The 15,572-nt window shown below is 39.4% G+C and overlaps 1 protein-coding gene across 2 annotated transcripts in view; it reads left to right on the top strand.

The window, feature by feature from the left end:
• DEUP1 (deuterosome assembly protein 1) overlaps positions 1-8,602 on the top strand; it is a 91,071-nt gene extending 82,469 nt beyond the window's left edge. For both annotated transcript variants that reach the window (XM_040977145.1, XM_040977146.1), the window contains one exon: positions 7,864-8,602. In XM_040977145.1, the coding sequence (XP_040833079.1) occupies positions 7,864-8,040 (177 nt within the window). In that variant the 3' untranslated portion in view covers positions 8,041-8,602. The remainder of the gene's footprint in view (positions 1-7,863) is intronic.
• The last annotated feature ends 6,970 nt before the right edge of the window (positions 8,603-15,572 follow it).

Genomic DNA, 15,572 nt, shown 5'->3' with positions numbered 1-15,572 from the left:
TGTCATTCTCTATTATGGTGAAAGTACTGGGTTATTAAAAGTAAGAATTAAAATCCATTAACTTTCTTAGCAAAGGGAAGAAAAATATCCATTCTTTTCAACCCTCAACAGTTCAAAGTTGGGACAGTCTTCTGTAACAAAAGGCCAATTAACAAGAGAAAAAGAAGCAACTGTATTGCTCGCAGTGTACCCAATGTAAGCACAGTAATTCACAGTAGTTTACTAACTAGCTGGCATATCCTCTTCAACAATGAACAATACATTTCAGGAAAGTCACAAGACAAAGGGATAGCAGTCCTGGGCTTCGCAAGGCAGGGGGTCTGGGGAAAGGAATCCTATTAATCTGTCTCTGGGAGACACAGGCCAATCCATGGTTGTGGGCCCAGCCATCTCCATCCATGACTCCATTTTGTTTTCCACATTAGCACCATTCCTGCCAATCTACCAGTGACTCCTGGTTGCAAATGAAAACACACATCTTTAAGTATTCATCTTGTTTAAACCTTTTCTTGAAGCTCTTCTATTCTCTGGTTTTTGTGATACTATTCTCCATTAAAATTCATGCTGACTTTCAGGCTACTCTTTCCCAGTCTGCTTCCAATGTGCCTCATACGCTTTTCCATTAAATGTTAGTGTTACCATCCAGTCTTAAATACATATGAGTAATGAATACTAAGCTTCCTATGGAAGGTAAGTGCAGTTTTTAAAAAATATTTATTAATGGCCTGGCACAATAGCCTAGTGGTTAAAATCCTCACCTTGCAGGCTCCAGGATCCCAAGTGGATGCTGGTTCATGTCCCAGCTGATCTGCTTCCCTTCCAGCTCCCTGATTGTGGCCTGTGAAAACAGTAGAGGATGACACAAAGCTCTGGGACCCTGCATGAATGTAGGAGACCCAGAAGAAGCTCAGCTCCAGCTGTATTGTAGCCACTTGAAGAATGAACCAGCAGATGGAAGATCTTTCTCTCTCTAGCTCCTTCTTTCTGTATATCTGCCTTTCCAATTAAAATTTATTTGCTTGTTTGTTCAAAAGGCATATTGTCAGAGAGAAAAAGAGGTAGAAACAGAGAGATCTACAAACACTGGCTCACTCCCCAACTGGCTGCAACATCCAGAGCTAGGGCTTGCTGAAGCCAGATACCTAGAACTCTCTCCCACATGAGTGACAGGGGCTCAAGCACTGTGCTGCCTCCCCAGGGACATTAGCAGGAAAACGGATCAGAAGTGGAGCAGCTAGGACATATGGGATGTCAGTGTGGTAGAAGGCTGCTTAACATGCTATACCACAACGCCAGCCCCAAGGCAAGTCCTATTTTACATGCATCTTTGAATGAGCCGGTATGGTAGAGTATATGGTGTGGTATAAAAGGAAAAATTCCATCAGTAGATAAACACATGGTGAAATATATATGAAGTATTATTCCTCTATGCAAAGGAATGATGTATCAATATATGCTATAATGTGCATGAATTTCAAAAGCATACTAAATGAATAAAGCCAGATGCAAAATGTCACATTCCATATGAATCCATTTAAATGCATTAGCTAGCATAGGTAAATTCAGAAAAATAGAATGAAGATTGTGGCAGTTATTAGGGACTTAGGGAATGAGGGGAAGGCAAAAGCGAGCCATGACTTAATGAATTCAAAACTTACTTTCGAGATGATGAAAATATTTTAGAACTACATGAAGATGTTGGTTGCTTAACACTGTGAATGTACTAAATGCCACTGAACTTCTCACTTGAAAATGACTAATTCTTTGGCAGGCTGTATCTAACAAAAAAGAAATACTTAGTATTTAAAAACAAATGAACAAATATTAGAATATTAAACACCGATAAGAGCTATGACAAAAAAGAAATCAAGTGCTAAGATAAGGAGTAGTGGGAATACATGGAAAATTACTTTAGGTTGAGTGATCAGCAAAGCTATCGTGGAAGGAGTGACGTATCAAAGGAGGCCAGTTACAGGCATGAGGCCCAGTGATTAAGTCATTACTTAGAATATCCATATTGGAATGTATAGTTCAAGTCCTAGGTGCTCCACTTCCAGTCCAGCTTCCTACTAAAGAACACCCTTGGAGATATCAGGTGATAATGGCTCAAGGACCTGGGTCTCTGTCATCCACATGAGAGACCAGGATGGAGTTCCAGGCTCCTGAATTTGTCCTGGCTCATCCCCGGCTGTTGTGGAAATCTGAGGAGTGAACCAGCAGATGAAAGATCTCATTTATCTCTCTACCTTTCAAATAAAATGAAAACAATTTTTAATAAAAAATTTAAAAGCAAAGTAAGATACACCAAAGGTGAGATCTAAACAACAACAACAAAAAAATATCCATTCTTGCCAAGATCTCAGTGAAGAGGGTTTTCAGCAAAGAAACTTCTGGTACAAATTGATAAGGCAGGAATAAGTTTGGCAAATGTGAGAACTAGGAAGAGGAGACTGCATGGATGCTGGAGCTCAGAAGGGAAGAGGAAGAAAGAAAAGAATTGGGAAGGACAGTAGGCAGAGAAGTCCAGATGTGCTGGGATATTAGGCTGTAGGGTAGAGTTTGGATTTTATTTTAAAACAATGAAAATCTAATGGAAACTTTCATGTATGGGAATGTATTCCTTCATTTTCCATTACTGCAACAAATATCTGAAGCCCTGTAACTTCAAAGGAAGAGAAGTCTGTAGGTTTATTTGGCTCATCCTTCAATGATCCCACCACCTGTTAACATTGGTACACTAGGAATAAAGCTTCCAGTAAACCATAGCAGAGTGGGACAAACCATATCCAAAGTGCAGCAGAAGGAGTTCATGATCTGTCAAAAAATTTAAACAGGTTTTTGGCTTTTAAATAATGAATAAATTATAGAGAGTTAATATGGAGTGGGGAGAGCTATTATAAAGCACTTTCAGTATTCCAGGCAAGAAGTAATGGCAATGCTTTTTTGGTAGTGGTAGAAATAGAGCAACATGCTGGATCTAGGAAATATTCTGGAAAGTAGACCACAATTGACAATTAATTATGAGTATTTAGGGGAAAAAGGAATCTAATGTGACGCTTAGGATTTCAGCCAGCACACATAAAGATATTAAATAGTCAATTGGATTTGTGAAGCTAGCATTTAAGTCTATGAAACTGGATAGGAATATTTAGGCCTGTATAAAAGAAAAATGATCCCAAGACAAACTTTGAGTCGTAAAATTTAGGGACCCAATGAGAGCTCAAAGAGAAGAGTTCGATAGTGAAATGACAAGAGCTCATGAAAGGATATTGTTCATTTACAGAAGCAAAGTCATTGAAAAGCTAAGAAGGAGCAGGATCCACAGTATAGGTGGAAGGATAGCTCCACATCACAAACTTCAAATATGAAACTATTTCAAACTGAAATATGACCATAGTTCTAAATGGCTGAGCGGAGAGATGAGAGAGCTCTCCACTAAGAAGGAACCAGGTTCTTAAGTGTGAAAATGAACATACATGGGGAGTGCACTAGAGTTGCCAGGAAGTGTTCACTAGCAGTTTGACATTTGTGGTGTTGAACCTTAAAGTGAAACTGGAGATTGCAGTGATGTAGCCCTTCCTAGCCATGTCTGCCCCAACATTCAGTTGCTCAAGCATAGGCATGACCCAGGCATATGGGTCAGTTCAGTTATGGCCAAGTTTTACCAAATCACTAGAGACAGGATAAAAGGAGGAACAAGTTATGGAACGTTTATAGTGATGGATATGAAATACAGGCAGAGTAAGAGAGGAAGGGAGCACAGGTAGATTGAGGAGAGTCCAAACAAAGTGAAAGAAATGCTGGAGTAGCAGACTAAGCAAGCTGCAAGGATAATTAAGTAGGTTGGTTTAAATCTTGATCAGCAAATAGTGCAGTTATCATTAATGACAACACCAAGAACATGGACGTAGCATGCGTGCCCAGGGTTTGGGTTTTTTGTTGTTGTTGTTGCTGTTATTTTTTTCCTAAATTTGCACAGTCTATAGGTTTTCATCTATGGTTTATCTCTGGTCCAGACCTGTCCTCTTTTTTTTTTTTTTTTAAATTTTGAGACATACACACACACACACACACACACACACACACACCCATCCATTGCCTTAGCCCTCAAATGCTCTCTATGACTACTGACAGGCCAAGCTGAAGTCAGTAGCTAGGTATTCAACCCACACACTTCATGCAGCGTCACAGAACAAACCACTTGAGGCTTCATTTGCTACCACTCACCCCCAGGGTCTGCCGTAGCAGGAAGCTGTAACCAGGAGCTGGAACTCAAACCCAAGGACTACCATCTTGGATATGAATGTCTTATCCGACAAATTAACCATTAGGCAAAATATCCATGCCCAGACCTAGCTTCTGCTACCCACTTCCTCCAGTCTTTTCAAATTTCATGACACTGAAACCTCGCATTATTCAAAACAAATGAATTTTTTAAATTTGTATACTAGTTTTAAAAATGTACTGAAAACATACTCTAGCCCAGAATATGTACTAGAATCTAGGCGTGGGGAGGGTCCAAAAATAAATAACACCTTTCTTTCCTCAGTGTCTTTTTAAAAACCATTTTTTCCTTTCTCAGCAAATGACATCAGTATCCCCCAATCACTCAAGGCAGAATCTGGAAGTCGTCTGCCTGAGGTCAGATTTCCTAGAACGGGACCTGGGGATTCTTGTGAAAGCAATTTGTTTCGAGAGCATCCTCAGGAGAGGAAAAGGGAAGGAAGCAGGCTAGGGGAGGGGAAGAAAGCTAAGCAAGGATGTGATCTCAGCTGGATATGAGTTTAGCTTATGCTGCCAGGGAATGGGGCGTGCAAATCACACCATAGGATTGGGAACCTCTGGAGGCAAAAAGTCTGGTGTTTTGAGTCCCATTATCGATCAGTCATTGCCACTGACAATGGGAGAATGGGCAGAGAGGTGCCTGCAGCTGCCCAGAGCAGCAGGAGGCTCCAGTTCAGAGAAGGAGGTTGCCATGAGCTGGGAGTGGCAGGCCCCACAGCAGCAAGGGGCAGGAATCCCAGCCTGCTGAGGCAAGTCCTGGTAGGACACTGACCTCCTTCCCGGCACTCCACCTCTTGCTCCATTCAAACCCCCCTTTTACCACTCAGGCACAGTCTTGAGATTCCTGTGGATCACAATTTCCAGGAGAACTTACAAAAAAAGCATTGATGATGATATGTGATTGGTCCCCGGGACCTTAAATCATGCCTATCATCCATCCCCTCACTACCCGTCAAGTCCTTTCCCCTTCAGCCAGCACTTCTGCCAGTCAGGTGGCTTCTTTTGTGGGGCAAGCTCCTGGATACCACAGCCTTATCAAGACTGGCATCTAGGTTTGCCATTTACAGTAAGAACTGGGCCAAAAAGACCAAAAGACAGCTTTATGGATCATCTGAGCACCAGGCACCTTGCTCACGGCCTCCATCAGGTAGCAGCATTCTCCTCTGCCAGGAGAGTAATGACGTTCTGTGCCTCTGATCTGCTGGTTTGAGAGGCTCAAGTTGACCAGGGCAGTCCAAGCTCTAAGTTTAATCAGAACCTTACACACCTGAGACTCTGCACCAGAAGAGCAACCAAACGTAAAGAAACAGAGCCAAAAAGCACACATTCTACTCAAGGACAGACAGTAAATCCAGTCTTATTTCCTTTCTTTTGTTCCCAGGCCCAGGTATTCTATCTGTTAAAATGTAACAACATAAAACAGGTTTAATGTCTATAACACATCCCTAAGAATTGTACCCTAGCCTCAGAGAATAACTCCCCAACTGATATCTGTGTCTTCAAGAGGCTATCCCAAAGTTATACCATCCTTGGATAATGCTAGATGTGGTTGGGACCAAAGGCTGTTATGGTCATAACACCAGGCTATTTTCTTCTGCTGTTAGGTAGACTCCATTACTGTTAATCAGGATTCAAAGGCAGCAGATTAGTCACTCTGTGAGCGCTCAGACAGTGGTGCCAGCCAGTCCCTGCAGGAGGGAAAGGCAAACCTACAGAATGCATACCAACTCTAATAAAGACAAATTTTTCCAAAGTGTAAAGTACCTGAGAGCATCAAACTGTCACCAAGATACTGACTGGTCTTGAGGGATGGTCTATATCAGGTGCTCAGCTTTATTTTCTTTTACAAGCACATCAGACATGCAAAAGTGGCTGGATTGCCCTTGGTGAAAGGGAAATCATTCTACTAGGGCCCAGGAATATCATCCCCTGGGGTGACTGACTGCTTACCCCAATGGTCGGCCTCTACCAGGACTTAACAGCAGGACAAAGCTGCTTTGCCAGATGGCATGGCTTTGCTTCGAAATCTTCAGGCTCTGCAACACAACCTTCCCAGTCAGACTTCACTGGCTCCTCAAGGCCTTCTCTATCAGTGATTCTTCTAATATTTGGATCTGCCAAGTCACTTGACCCAAATAAAAGAAGTTCTTTTGCCCTGTCCTGAACCTACTCTAAAGCCCTTCTTTATTCAAATAAACAAGAGCAGCCTCCATCAATAATCATATTACTCTAATCAAGGATGGAGTATTTTCAAAGTGCATGAATTCCTGCTACACTTAGTGTGTCCTGACATGACCCATGCCTCTGTGTACCAAAAACAGTGTGTCAAATTCCTGAATCCTTACTGGCTTTACTTTTCACCCTCTGCAGTACAGGCATCTTCCCAAGACTTTGATAAACTTGGCATTTCTTATTCATCAGATCTTAGTAAAATGATGTTAGAACATCAATATACAATGTTCTATGTGATAGTCCTTGAAGCTTCCAGATGTTTCAGGCCCCTTCAGAATTTATTCTGATAGCACCATTAAGATAATGCTGCAGTGAAACAACTGATGTGTACTATTGTCCTTCCCATGTGACTGCTATTTCTGAGCTTCATACTGAACATTAAAACAATGCATCCATCATGTCAATAGCTGGATATCATGAATTCACAGTTGTGATAAAGCTACTCTAGTAAAGATATTACATCTAGCACAGTAGCTACAACTCAGATAAATTTATAGTATTCCATTACCATATGCCACGATTCCTAGTTTTGTTAGGAGCCAGGCTAGTGACTTAAATCCCCTTGTAACAAGGTTCCCCCACACAGATTGTTGGATTTTCAAACAGTTCACCAAGTCCAACTATTTTTAACAAAACAAAACAGAAAGAGGAATACAAGGAATGTAAGAATAATTGGATAAAGTATTAATTTCTCCTACCTTATAAAAAACCATTTCCCAACAACAAAATTAATCTAATATTATCATTTGTTCCTTAGCCACAGGTGTCTGTTTTTTGCACACAAGCACTCAGCAAATAGTTTTTCCATATCACCATGAAGGATGGACTTTCCTGGCTACCACAGACAAATAAGCAACATTCCCACATCCTAGCACACTCCACTGCGGCACTTCATCCCTGTGAGATCACGTAACCGGCCTTTCTCACCTGACAAACTCCAAGTACCAATTAGCCCTCATCTTACGCCAATCCCTAACTGTTCATTTCTATGCAAGCCTTTCTTATCCAATTCTATTGTAATTTCTAATTTTGGGGAATTGCCTGTTTTCAGATGAGAAGCACTGGCTTTGCAAATTCATAGAGCATGTTTGAGGCAGGTTTTGTGGTAATTACATTATGCCTGTAATTGCATTTGGATATTATAATATTCGTTTCTAAGATTTTTAATGTAATGGTGCTGTGATGTCTTCCTTGAGGATTGTGTTAGACGATACTGTGGAAGTTCAGCTCAAAATGCATAATTTCATTGAGAGTGGCAGTGTTTGACAGTGTGTTAGGGATTCAGCCTAGAGAGGGAGATCTAAAAGGGCTCTGTGTTCCTCATCTCACTTTTCCTTCTCTGTTTAGTCTCCCCCAGATATGTCCTTCCCAGCTTCTTTGGCTGCACAGCATTTCCTTCTGGAAGAAGAAAAGCGAGCAAAAGAACTTGAGAAACTTCTCAATACACATATTGATGAACTGCAAAGACATACAGAATTTACTCTTAATAAATACACCAAGCTGAAACAAAATAGACACATATGAGCTTTTAAAGTTTTTTATTTGCTTCCGCCACCCCAAGGAAAAAAGAAAAAAGCTCTGACAAAATATTTACAAAGCTGATTCATGAAACTGAATTATTTTTTGTTTTCTTGAGTAAATAATTTCTGCAAAGTGGCTACAAAATAGTATTTTGTTCAAAAGCTATTTGTATTTCTACATTAACAAACTAAATTGTTTTTGCTGCAGTTACTGTACAATAAACATGACTACTCCAAAAGAGGTTTTTCCAGCCTAAGGAATATTTTGGAATTAGATATGCAATTTTCCCCGCTAGAATCATGCAGGCCAAAAACCCATTTCCTCTGCAGCAATGCAAAATCAGAGAAAGGGAAGTCCCTTATTCCATACAGACAGATCAAGTGCAGCTCAGTCCTATTTGGTTGGAAAGTTTGTCAATTTTTAAAGATAAAAAATTAAGTGTTTTGAACTATGTAAACATCCCAAAAATTTTAGGGGGAAAATACAGCTTTGCTGTTTTTACATTCATCTATGTAATGTCTTTCTATTTTAATACAATAAAATATATGAAATGTGAAATTACAAGCTTCAAGTATATGTGCCAAAGATTTTTTGCTTTTCTTCTTGGTACTATTTCATGCACATGAACAAGACAATATGTAAAACATTACTGTATTGCAACATTCTCCTTGATAATTACCTCTGTTTCTGGTACAATAAAGGGACATAAGCTGCAATGGATGTAGAATATAAATGCCAAATATCTATAAACCAGGAATAGCATGATAGTGAATAAAATGGAAGCGAAACATATACAAGAACAAGGGAGCAGGTTGGGGTTCAATGGGTTAAATCGCTGGGATGCCTGCATTCCACAGCAGAGTACCTGATTGAGTCCTTGCTATTCCACAGGTCAGATCCAGCTTCCGGCTAAGTGTCTGGGAAGCAGTGGATGATGGCCCAAGCACTTGGTTCCCTCCCACTTATGTGGAAGATGCAGATGGAATTCCCAGCTTTAGCCTAACCTAGCCCTGATTATTACAAGCATTTGAGAAGTGAGCCAGTGGACAGGGGATATATCTCTTTTTGTCTTTTCATCTTTCTCTGTCATTCTGCCTTTCAAGTAAATAAATCTTTTTATATATAAAAAAAGATGAGAATTACAATCCAATATCCTTCCTTCAAAAATGGTATAGATAGCCATGTCCTGAGAGAGAAAAGGAGAAACAATGAAATGCTCAGATTCCTAGCTTATATTGTTTTCTATTTCTCTTTTAAAAAAATAATCTCAACATACTGAAAGATAAGTCAAAATGTCTTTGGATAACAAGTGTCATTTTCATGTGAAAAATGCAGAACATTTTTCATTGTGACAAAGCCACTGTATTTATGTAGTTCTTGATGTTTTGTAAAAAGCCTCATTTTCGGTTTGGGCTACTAGAATAAAAACACAAAACAAGCGTCCATTTCTCACAGTTCCAGAGGGTGACAAGTCTAAGATCAACGTGCCAGCTGATCTCCACTGTCTGCTTAGACCCACTTCCTAGTTAGTGAGCAGTCACCTTCTCAGTGTATGCTCATGTGGCAGGAAGACAAAAATCATCTCCCATGTCACTTCACATGAGGACCCAACTAGTCCCATTCAAGAGTATTCCCATGACCTGTTAAACCCTATCTTCTATTACCATATGTGAAGGGTTAAGCTCTTGACTTAGGACTTTTGAGGGAACACAAACATTCAGTCCAAAGCAGCTCCACCTAGCATTATTAATTGAAGCTTAAAACAAGCCCATAACGTCTGCAAGGCCAAAGCTCTATCATTCCTGGGAATCAGAGCTGCTAAGAAACGGACTCAGAATCACGGTGAGCAGGAGAATCAGAGAGGATACCTATGGCTTTCTAGCCTGCCTGCAGCTTTCCTTACTCCCTGCTGTGTGTGCCCCTTCCTGGCAAGCACGTGGTGAACACAAGCCATATCCTTGGAAGACAAGAAGGCATCAGGAGGGGATAAACAGCCTTTGGTGCGCCCACAAAAGCCCCAGAGAGGAAAACGTTAAGCAATTTCTAGACTGAAGAAAATTCTTTTCAGTGTATATAATATGTAAGGAAAAGTATGGTTAAGAAAACAGCATTCCATAAATTCTCAAATCTTTTCATTTCTAATGCAAACACAAACAAAAAAATTGAAACATGCATACCTTTATGATCCCCTAAATGGAAATATTATTTCATTCTCTTCAAGATAAAAAGCATGATCAAAAACTCATTGGTGAAGTAAATATCCAGGTTACTATGCCTTAGAACTTACCAGAGTCAAAAGAATAAATGGTGAATTTGCCCCTATAGATTATTCAAGTCCATAAGCAAACATCTTTTAAATCATCGATTCAGCATTCCATTTAATATCAGCTTTCTTAAAATAGTAGTTTTCGACACTTTGGCTTAACAGTAGGAATTGGTACTCCAAAGAAATCATATGCTGAACTCCAGCACGTACATACAATCAAGATACAAAGCAGCAGCTCTAGTTGAGTATTAAAAGGATGTCATGAGGCTCACCCACAGTTCACACTCTCACCGCCTTGCCAATCACAGGTCAAACAGATTCCAGGATCCATTATCCAGATGTTGTGGAAGAAACTAATGGAGAGGCAGATGTGCTTGCTTTAGCAAAAGATATTTTCCTACAGAAATCTTATTATGGATAATGATTATAACCTCCTCCATGCTACAAAAGCCAATACAGCAAGGTTTCAAGCAGAGAAAGCTTCAGGACCCAGTGCAGAACTGAGGAAATGCCCAGTGCTACTTAGCTAGCCCCAGGACCAGACTTGAAATTTTTAGATCTTTTAATGGTTTTCAACACATCAACATAGGTTAAGTCTACTGGAGACCATGTGTTCACTCTGTGAGCTTAGCAAAGCTTCCATTTCCTGCTGTGTGGAACAGGTTCACTAACACAACTCATGTCAGAGAATTTTGGCGAGGACAAGCGAGGTGAAGTGGTCAGTGCAATGCTGGACCAGGCCAAGCACTCAGCACTGGCTGGCAGCTAGCACCCACCGTCCTGGCCCTCCCGGCCTTCAGCCCTGAGCTTAATATAAGACAGTATACATCTCAAAGAAATATAGTGTCATTCCTTAAAAACCATAGTGCAGCCACTACTCATATACATTAACCTCATTAATTATCCATGCTTAATTAATAAATAATTTACATGCAATAAAATGCACCCATTTCAAGAGTATTACTCATTGATTTTTAAAATTCTCAGTTACGTTACAACTACCACAACCCAATTTCTGAACATTTCCATCTCTCCCTAAAAAGATCCCTCCAGCCTATTTGCAGTCATGCTCCAGGCAGCTGCTGAAGGACTTTGTGTTTCTAAAAATGTACCTGAATATTTCACACAATGAATTCATATGTGAGATTTTTTTTTTGCATTTGCTTTCTTTCACTTAGCATGGTTTTGTGGTTCACTGTTGTAGGATCAGTATTGTCTTGTTTTCTGAAATCCCTCATTTATGTTTCTGTTTATAAACAAACATTTCATTTATTCACTTTAGCAGTTGATGGTCACTTGAATTGTTTCTACTCTAAAGAATGGATTATGAATGAAGCTGTTATGGAAACTGACATACAACAAGTCCTAGGTGAACAAGTGTTCTTTCTACTGAGTAGTTTTCCTAGAGTAACATGCTATATTTAACTTTGAAAATTAACATGTGAAACTCTTTCCAAAATGGGTACACATTTTACATTCCCACGAGCAATGTACAAAGGTCCTGGTTTCTTCATCTCCTCCCCTGTACTTACTACTATCTGTTTTATTGGTTATAGCCATTTCCATTGAGAGTAAATGATATATCACTCAGGTTGTTGTTTGCATATCTCAATGACGAATGACCTGGAACTTCTTTATGTGTTTATTGGTCATTCATGTATATAAATGTCTATTCAGATTTTCTTCCTACTACATAATTATTTCTGTTACTGAATTATAAAATGTCTGTATATATTCTGAATAGAGGTCCTTAGCAGAGATATGATTTGCACATATTTTCTTTGGACCTATAACTTATTTTATACTAAATCTTTTGAAGTATATAAACACTTAATGAATTAAATCATAATTTTTTTTCTTTTGGATTGTGGATATACCCGACGACATTTTTACCCTATGCTTTTATTCTAAAATGTTCTTGGTTTAGGCCTTATTAGGTCTATGGCTCATTTTAGTTAACATTTTGTAAGGTATATGGTCGAGATTTATCTCTTTACATGTGGCTATCTGATTATCCCAGACTATTTGTTGAAAAGATTTTCCCCATTGAATTGTCTTAGCACCTTGTTGAAAATTAATTGACTATAAATTAAAAGTTTATTTATGGGTTCTTAATTTTATTCCACTGATCTATGTGTGATTATTTATACTAGTCTTGATTATTAAAGCTTTGTAGTTTTAATATTGGAACATGTAAATCCTCCAACTTTTGAGATAATTTTAGTTAGTTTTTGGTTCTTAACATTTCTAAGTTTCAGGATCAGACTATCAGCTTGTGAATTTTTTTTCAAAAGTGCCTTCTGAGATTTTTATGACATTTCTCTTTCATTTGGCCTGTATTGTGTCTCAGGCTGGGGTGTCTTTTCATCTTCATAATATTGAGCCTTTCAACTTGTGAACATGAAATAGATCTCCACTTATTTATTTAATTTGTCTTAGAAATCCTCTAGGGTTTTTTTTTTGTTTTGTTTTGTTTTGTTTTGTTTTTTGCTGGGTGACCCTTATGATTCTGAGAGTTCTTCCTAAGTATTCCATTCTAGCTTATGCTACTAAAAATAGCAGCAATAAAAAAAATTTTTTTACAACTTTAAAAAATGTGCTCTTTTTACTTCACTTTTTGCTTATTTGAGAGACAGAGAGGGGTGCTCCCGCCTGTTGGTTCACTTGTCAAGATGCCAGCAATGAGCAGAGCCAGAGCCAGGAGCTCAGTCCAGTCCTTCCATGTGGGTAGAAGGTCACACCTGCTGCCTTCCAGGGTGCTCACTTGAGGAAAGCTGATTGGCAGCAGACCTGGGACTTTGAACATGCCACTCTAATGTGGCATTCAGGCATCACTAGCAGCGTCTTAACCACCAAATCAAATGCCACTCTCCAAGAATCTTTTTTCTTAATCTCATTAGTGGATGGCTCACTGCTAGTACACAATGGAATACAATAGATCTTCACATATTGATCTTAAATCCTGTTGTGACCTTGCTGGGCTCATCTACTCTAGTAATTCTTTATATGGAATTGTCTATATAGAAAATTGTGTTGTCATTAAATAAGGACAAGTTTGTACTTCGTTGTTTTTTTCCCCCCCATCTTGGTGTATTTTATTTATTGTTCTCACCTGAGTGCACCAGCTGGCAACAATACAGTCTTAAATGCAGACACATTTGCCTTGTGCCTGATCCTAAGAGAAAGCTTTCCATTGTGTATGGTGCACTTACACGTTTGCTGTAGCTTTTTTTCATCAGGTTGAGGAAGTTTCCCAGTTTGATGAGAATTCTTAGGACAGGAAATTAGATTTGTCAAATGTTTTCCTGTTTCTGCTGAGATGGTCACATAGTTCTTGTTCTTTATTGATCCACTATATTCAATACACTATTCAGTATAGTGTATCAATAAATGCATAATATATATTATATATACTATATTTAAAATGATAAACCAGTGTTGTACCAGAGATAAATCCTATCTGATTTTGACATTATTGTTCTTACTGTAACACGTCCTTGATAATTGCTGTATTTATATTTACATTGATCTATAGTTTTCTTGTCGTGTCTTTAGTGTTGGCATGGGAAAACTTCTTGGCTATTAGGATGACTTTGGATGCTCTCTCTTCCCTTCTTAGTTCTATAAGCATTTACAAAGCATTGTTGGCTTTAAATGCTGATACAATTCACAAGTAAAGCTATCAGGACCTTTTTTTGTGGAAATTTCTAAATTATTAATAGTAGTCCTTGTTATTAGTCTATTTAAATTTTACATTTCTTCTGGAGTCAGTGTCAGTGAGTTGAATTTTTTAAGATTTATTTATTTATTTTTTGGAAAGGCAGAGAGGAGGAGAGACAGAGAGGAAGATCTTTCTTCCCCAGTGGCCGCAATGGCTGGAGCTGTGCTGATCCAAAGCCAGGAATTTGGGGCCTTTCTGGGCCTCCATGTGGGTGCAGGGTCCCAAGGTTTTGGCCATCCTCCACTGCTTTCCCAGACCGCAAACAGGGAGCTGGACGGGAAGCGAGGCTGCCGGGATTAGAAGTGGTGCCCATATGGGATTCCAACACATACAAGGTAAGGACTTATAGCTACTAGTCTATCATGCCTGGCCCAGTAAGTTGAATCTTTAACTCAATCTAATCTTCACAATAATGCCCAAAGGTAAAAATTTGACCCATTTTATTTCAAGACATAAGAGACTGAAATATTCTCACATGTAGAAGCCAAAGCTGATCTCAAAGAAATAGAATGGTGATTACCAAAACTTGAAAAGGGAGACGAACGAGTGGCATGGGGATGAAGAGAGGTGGCTGATGGGTATGGAGTGCAGTTGATAGGAGGAATGACTTCTAATGTTCTCTAGCACAATGAAATAATTATAGTTGACAACAACTAATTTACTATTCCAAAACACTTAAAACAAGACTGTGTGTGTGATTAAGAGGCTACTCGGGATACCTGGATCCCATATCAGAGAGAGGTTCCAGTCCTGGCTCCACTTCCAATTCTAGCCTCTTGCTAATGCCAAACTAAAGAAGTTCACATTGCAGTACAAGTACTTAGCTCTCTGTCATCCGTGTGGGGGACCCAGATGGAGTTCCTGGGTATGATTTTTTCCTGGGCTGCCCAGGGTTATAAATTTGGGGAGTAAAATCAGAAGATGGGAGATCTCTCTCAATCTTTCTCTCTGGGTTTTTCCCCTCTCCTTCCCTTTCTCTCTTTCTTCCACCTCTTGCCTTTCAAATAAATAAATATTTATAAAAGAAAAAATAGCTAGTATAAATTTTGAGGGTCTCTAGCACAAAGAAATGAAATCTGAGATGACAGAAATGCCAATGACCCTGACCTGATAGATACATATTGTATGTCTGTATTAAAATGCCATATTATAGTGCATGGATAGGTACAATTAATATGTGCTAGTTAAAAATAACAAGAGAAATAAACTGAAGGATAAAATTCCCTGTTCAAATATCTAGAAAACGGCCTGTCAGGCTCCAAAGTCTACATTTCCACCAGGTCATCACACTGTTTTATATAAAAGGCAGAGAAACTGAGAAAAAGATAGAGCAAGATAGATCTTCCATCCACTGATTCACTTCCCAAATGGCCACAACACCCAGGGCTGGGCTAGGCAGATACCAGAAGCCCAGACCTCCATTGGGGTCTCCCAGTGAGTGGCAGGGAATCAAGTACTTGAGTCATCATTGCTACCCCCAAGGCACATTAGCAGGAACCTGCACCAGAAACACATGGGCAGCACTCAATCCCAGACACTCCCTTTGGA

The sequence above is a fragment of the Ochotona curzoniae genome, unplaced genomic scaffold, assembly GCF_017591425.1.
Source record: "Ochotona curzoniae isolate NIBS_2020 unplaced genomic scaffold, NIBS_Ocur_1.0 contig_2723, whole genome shotgun sequence".
Taxonomy (NCBI): domain Eukaryota; kingdom Metazoa; phylum Chordata; class Mammalia; order Lagomorpha; family Ochotonidae; genus Ochotona; species Ochotona curzoniae.
This window is presented reverse-complemented; position numbering and strand designations above follow the sequence as displayed.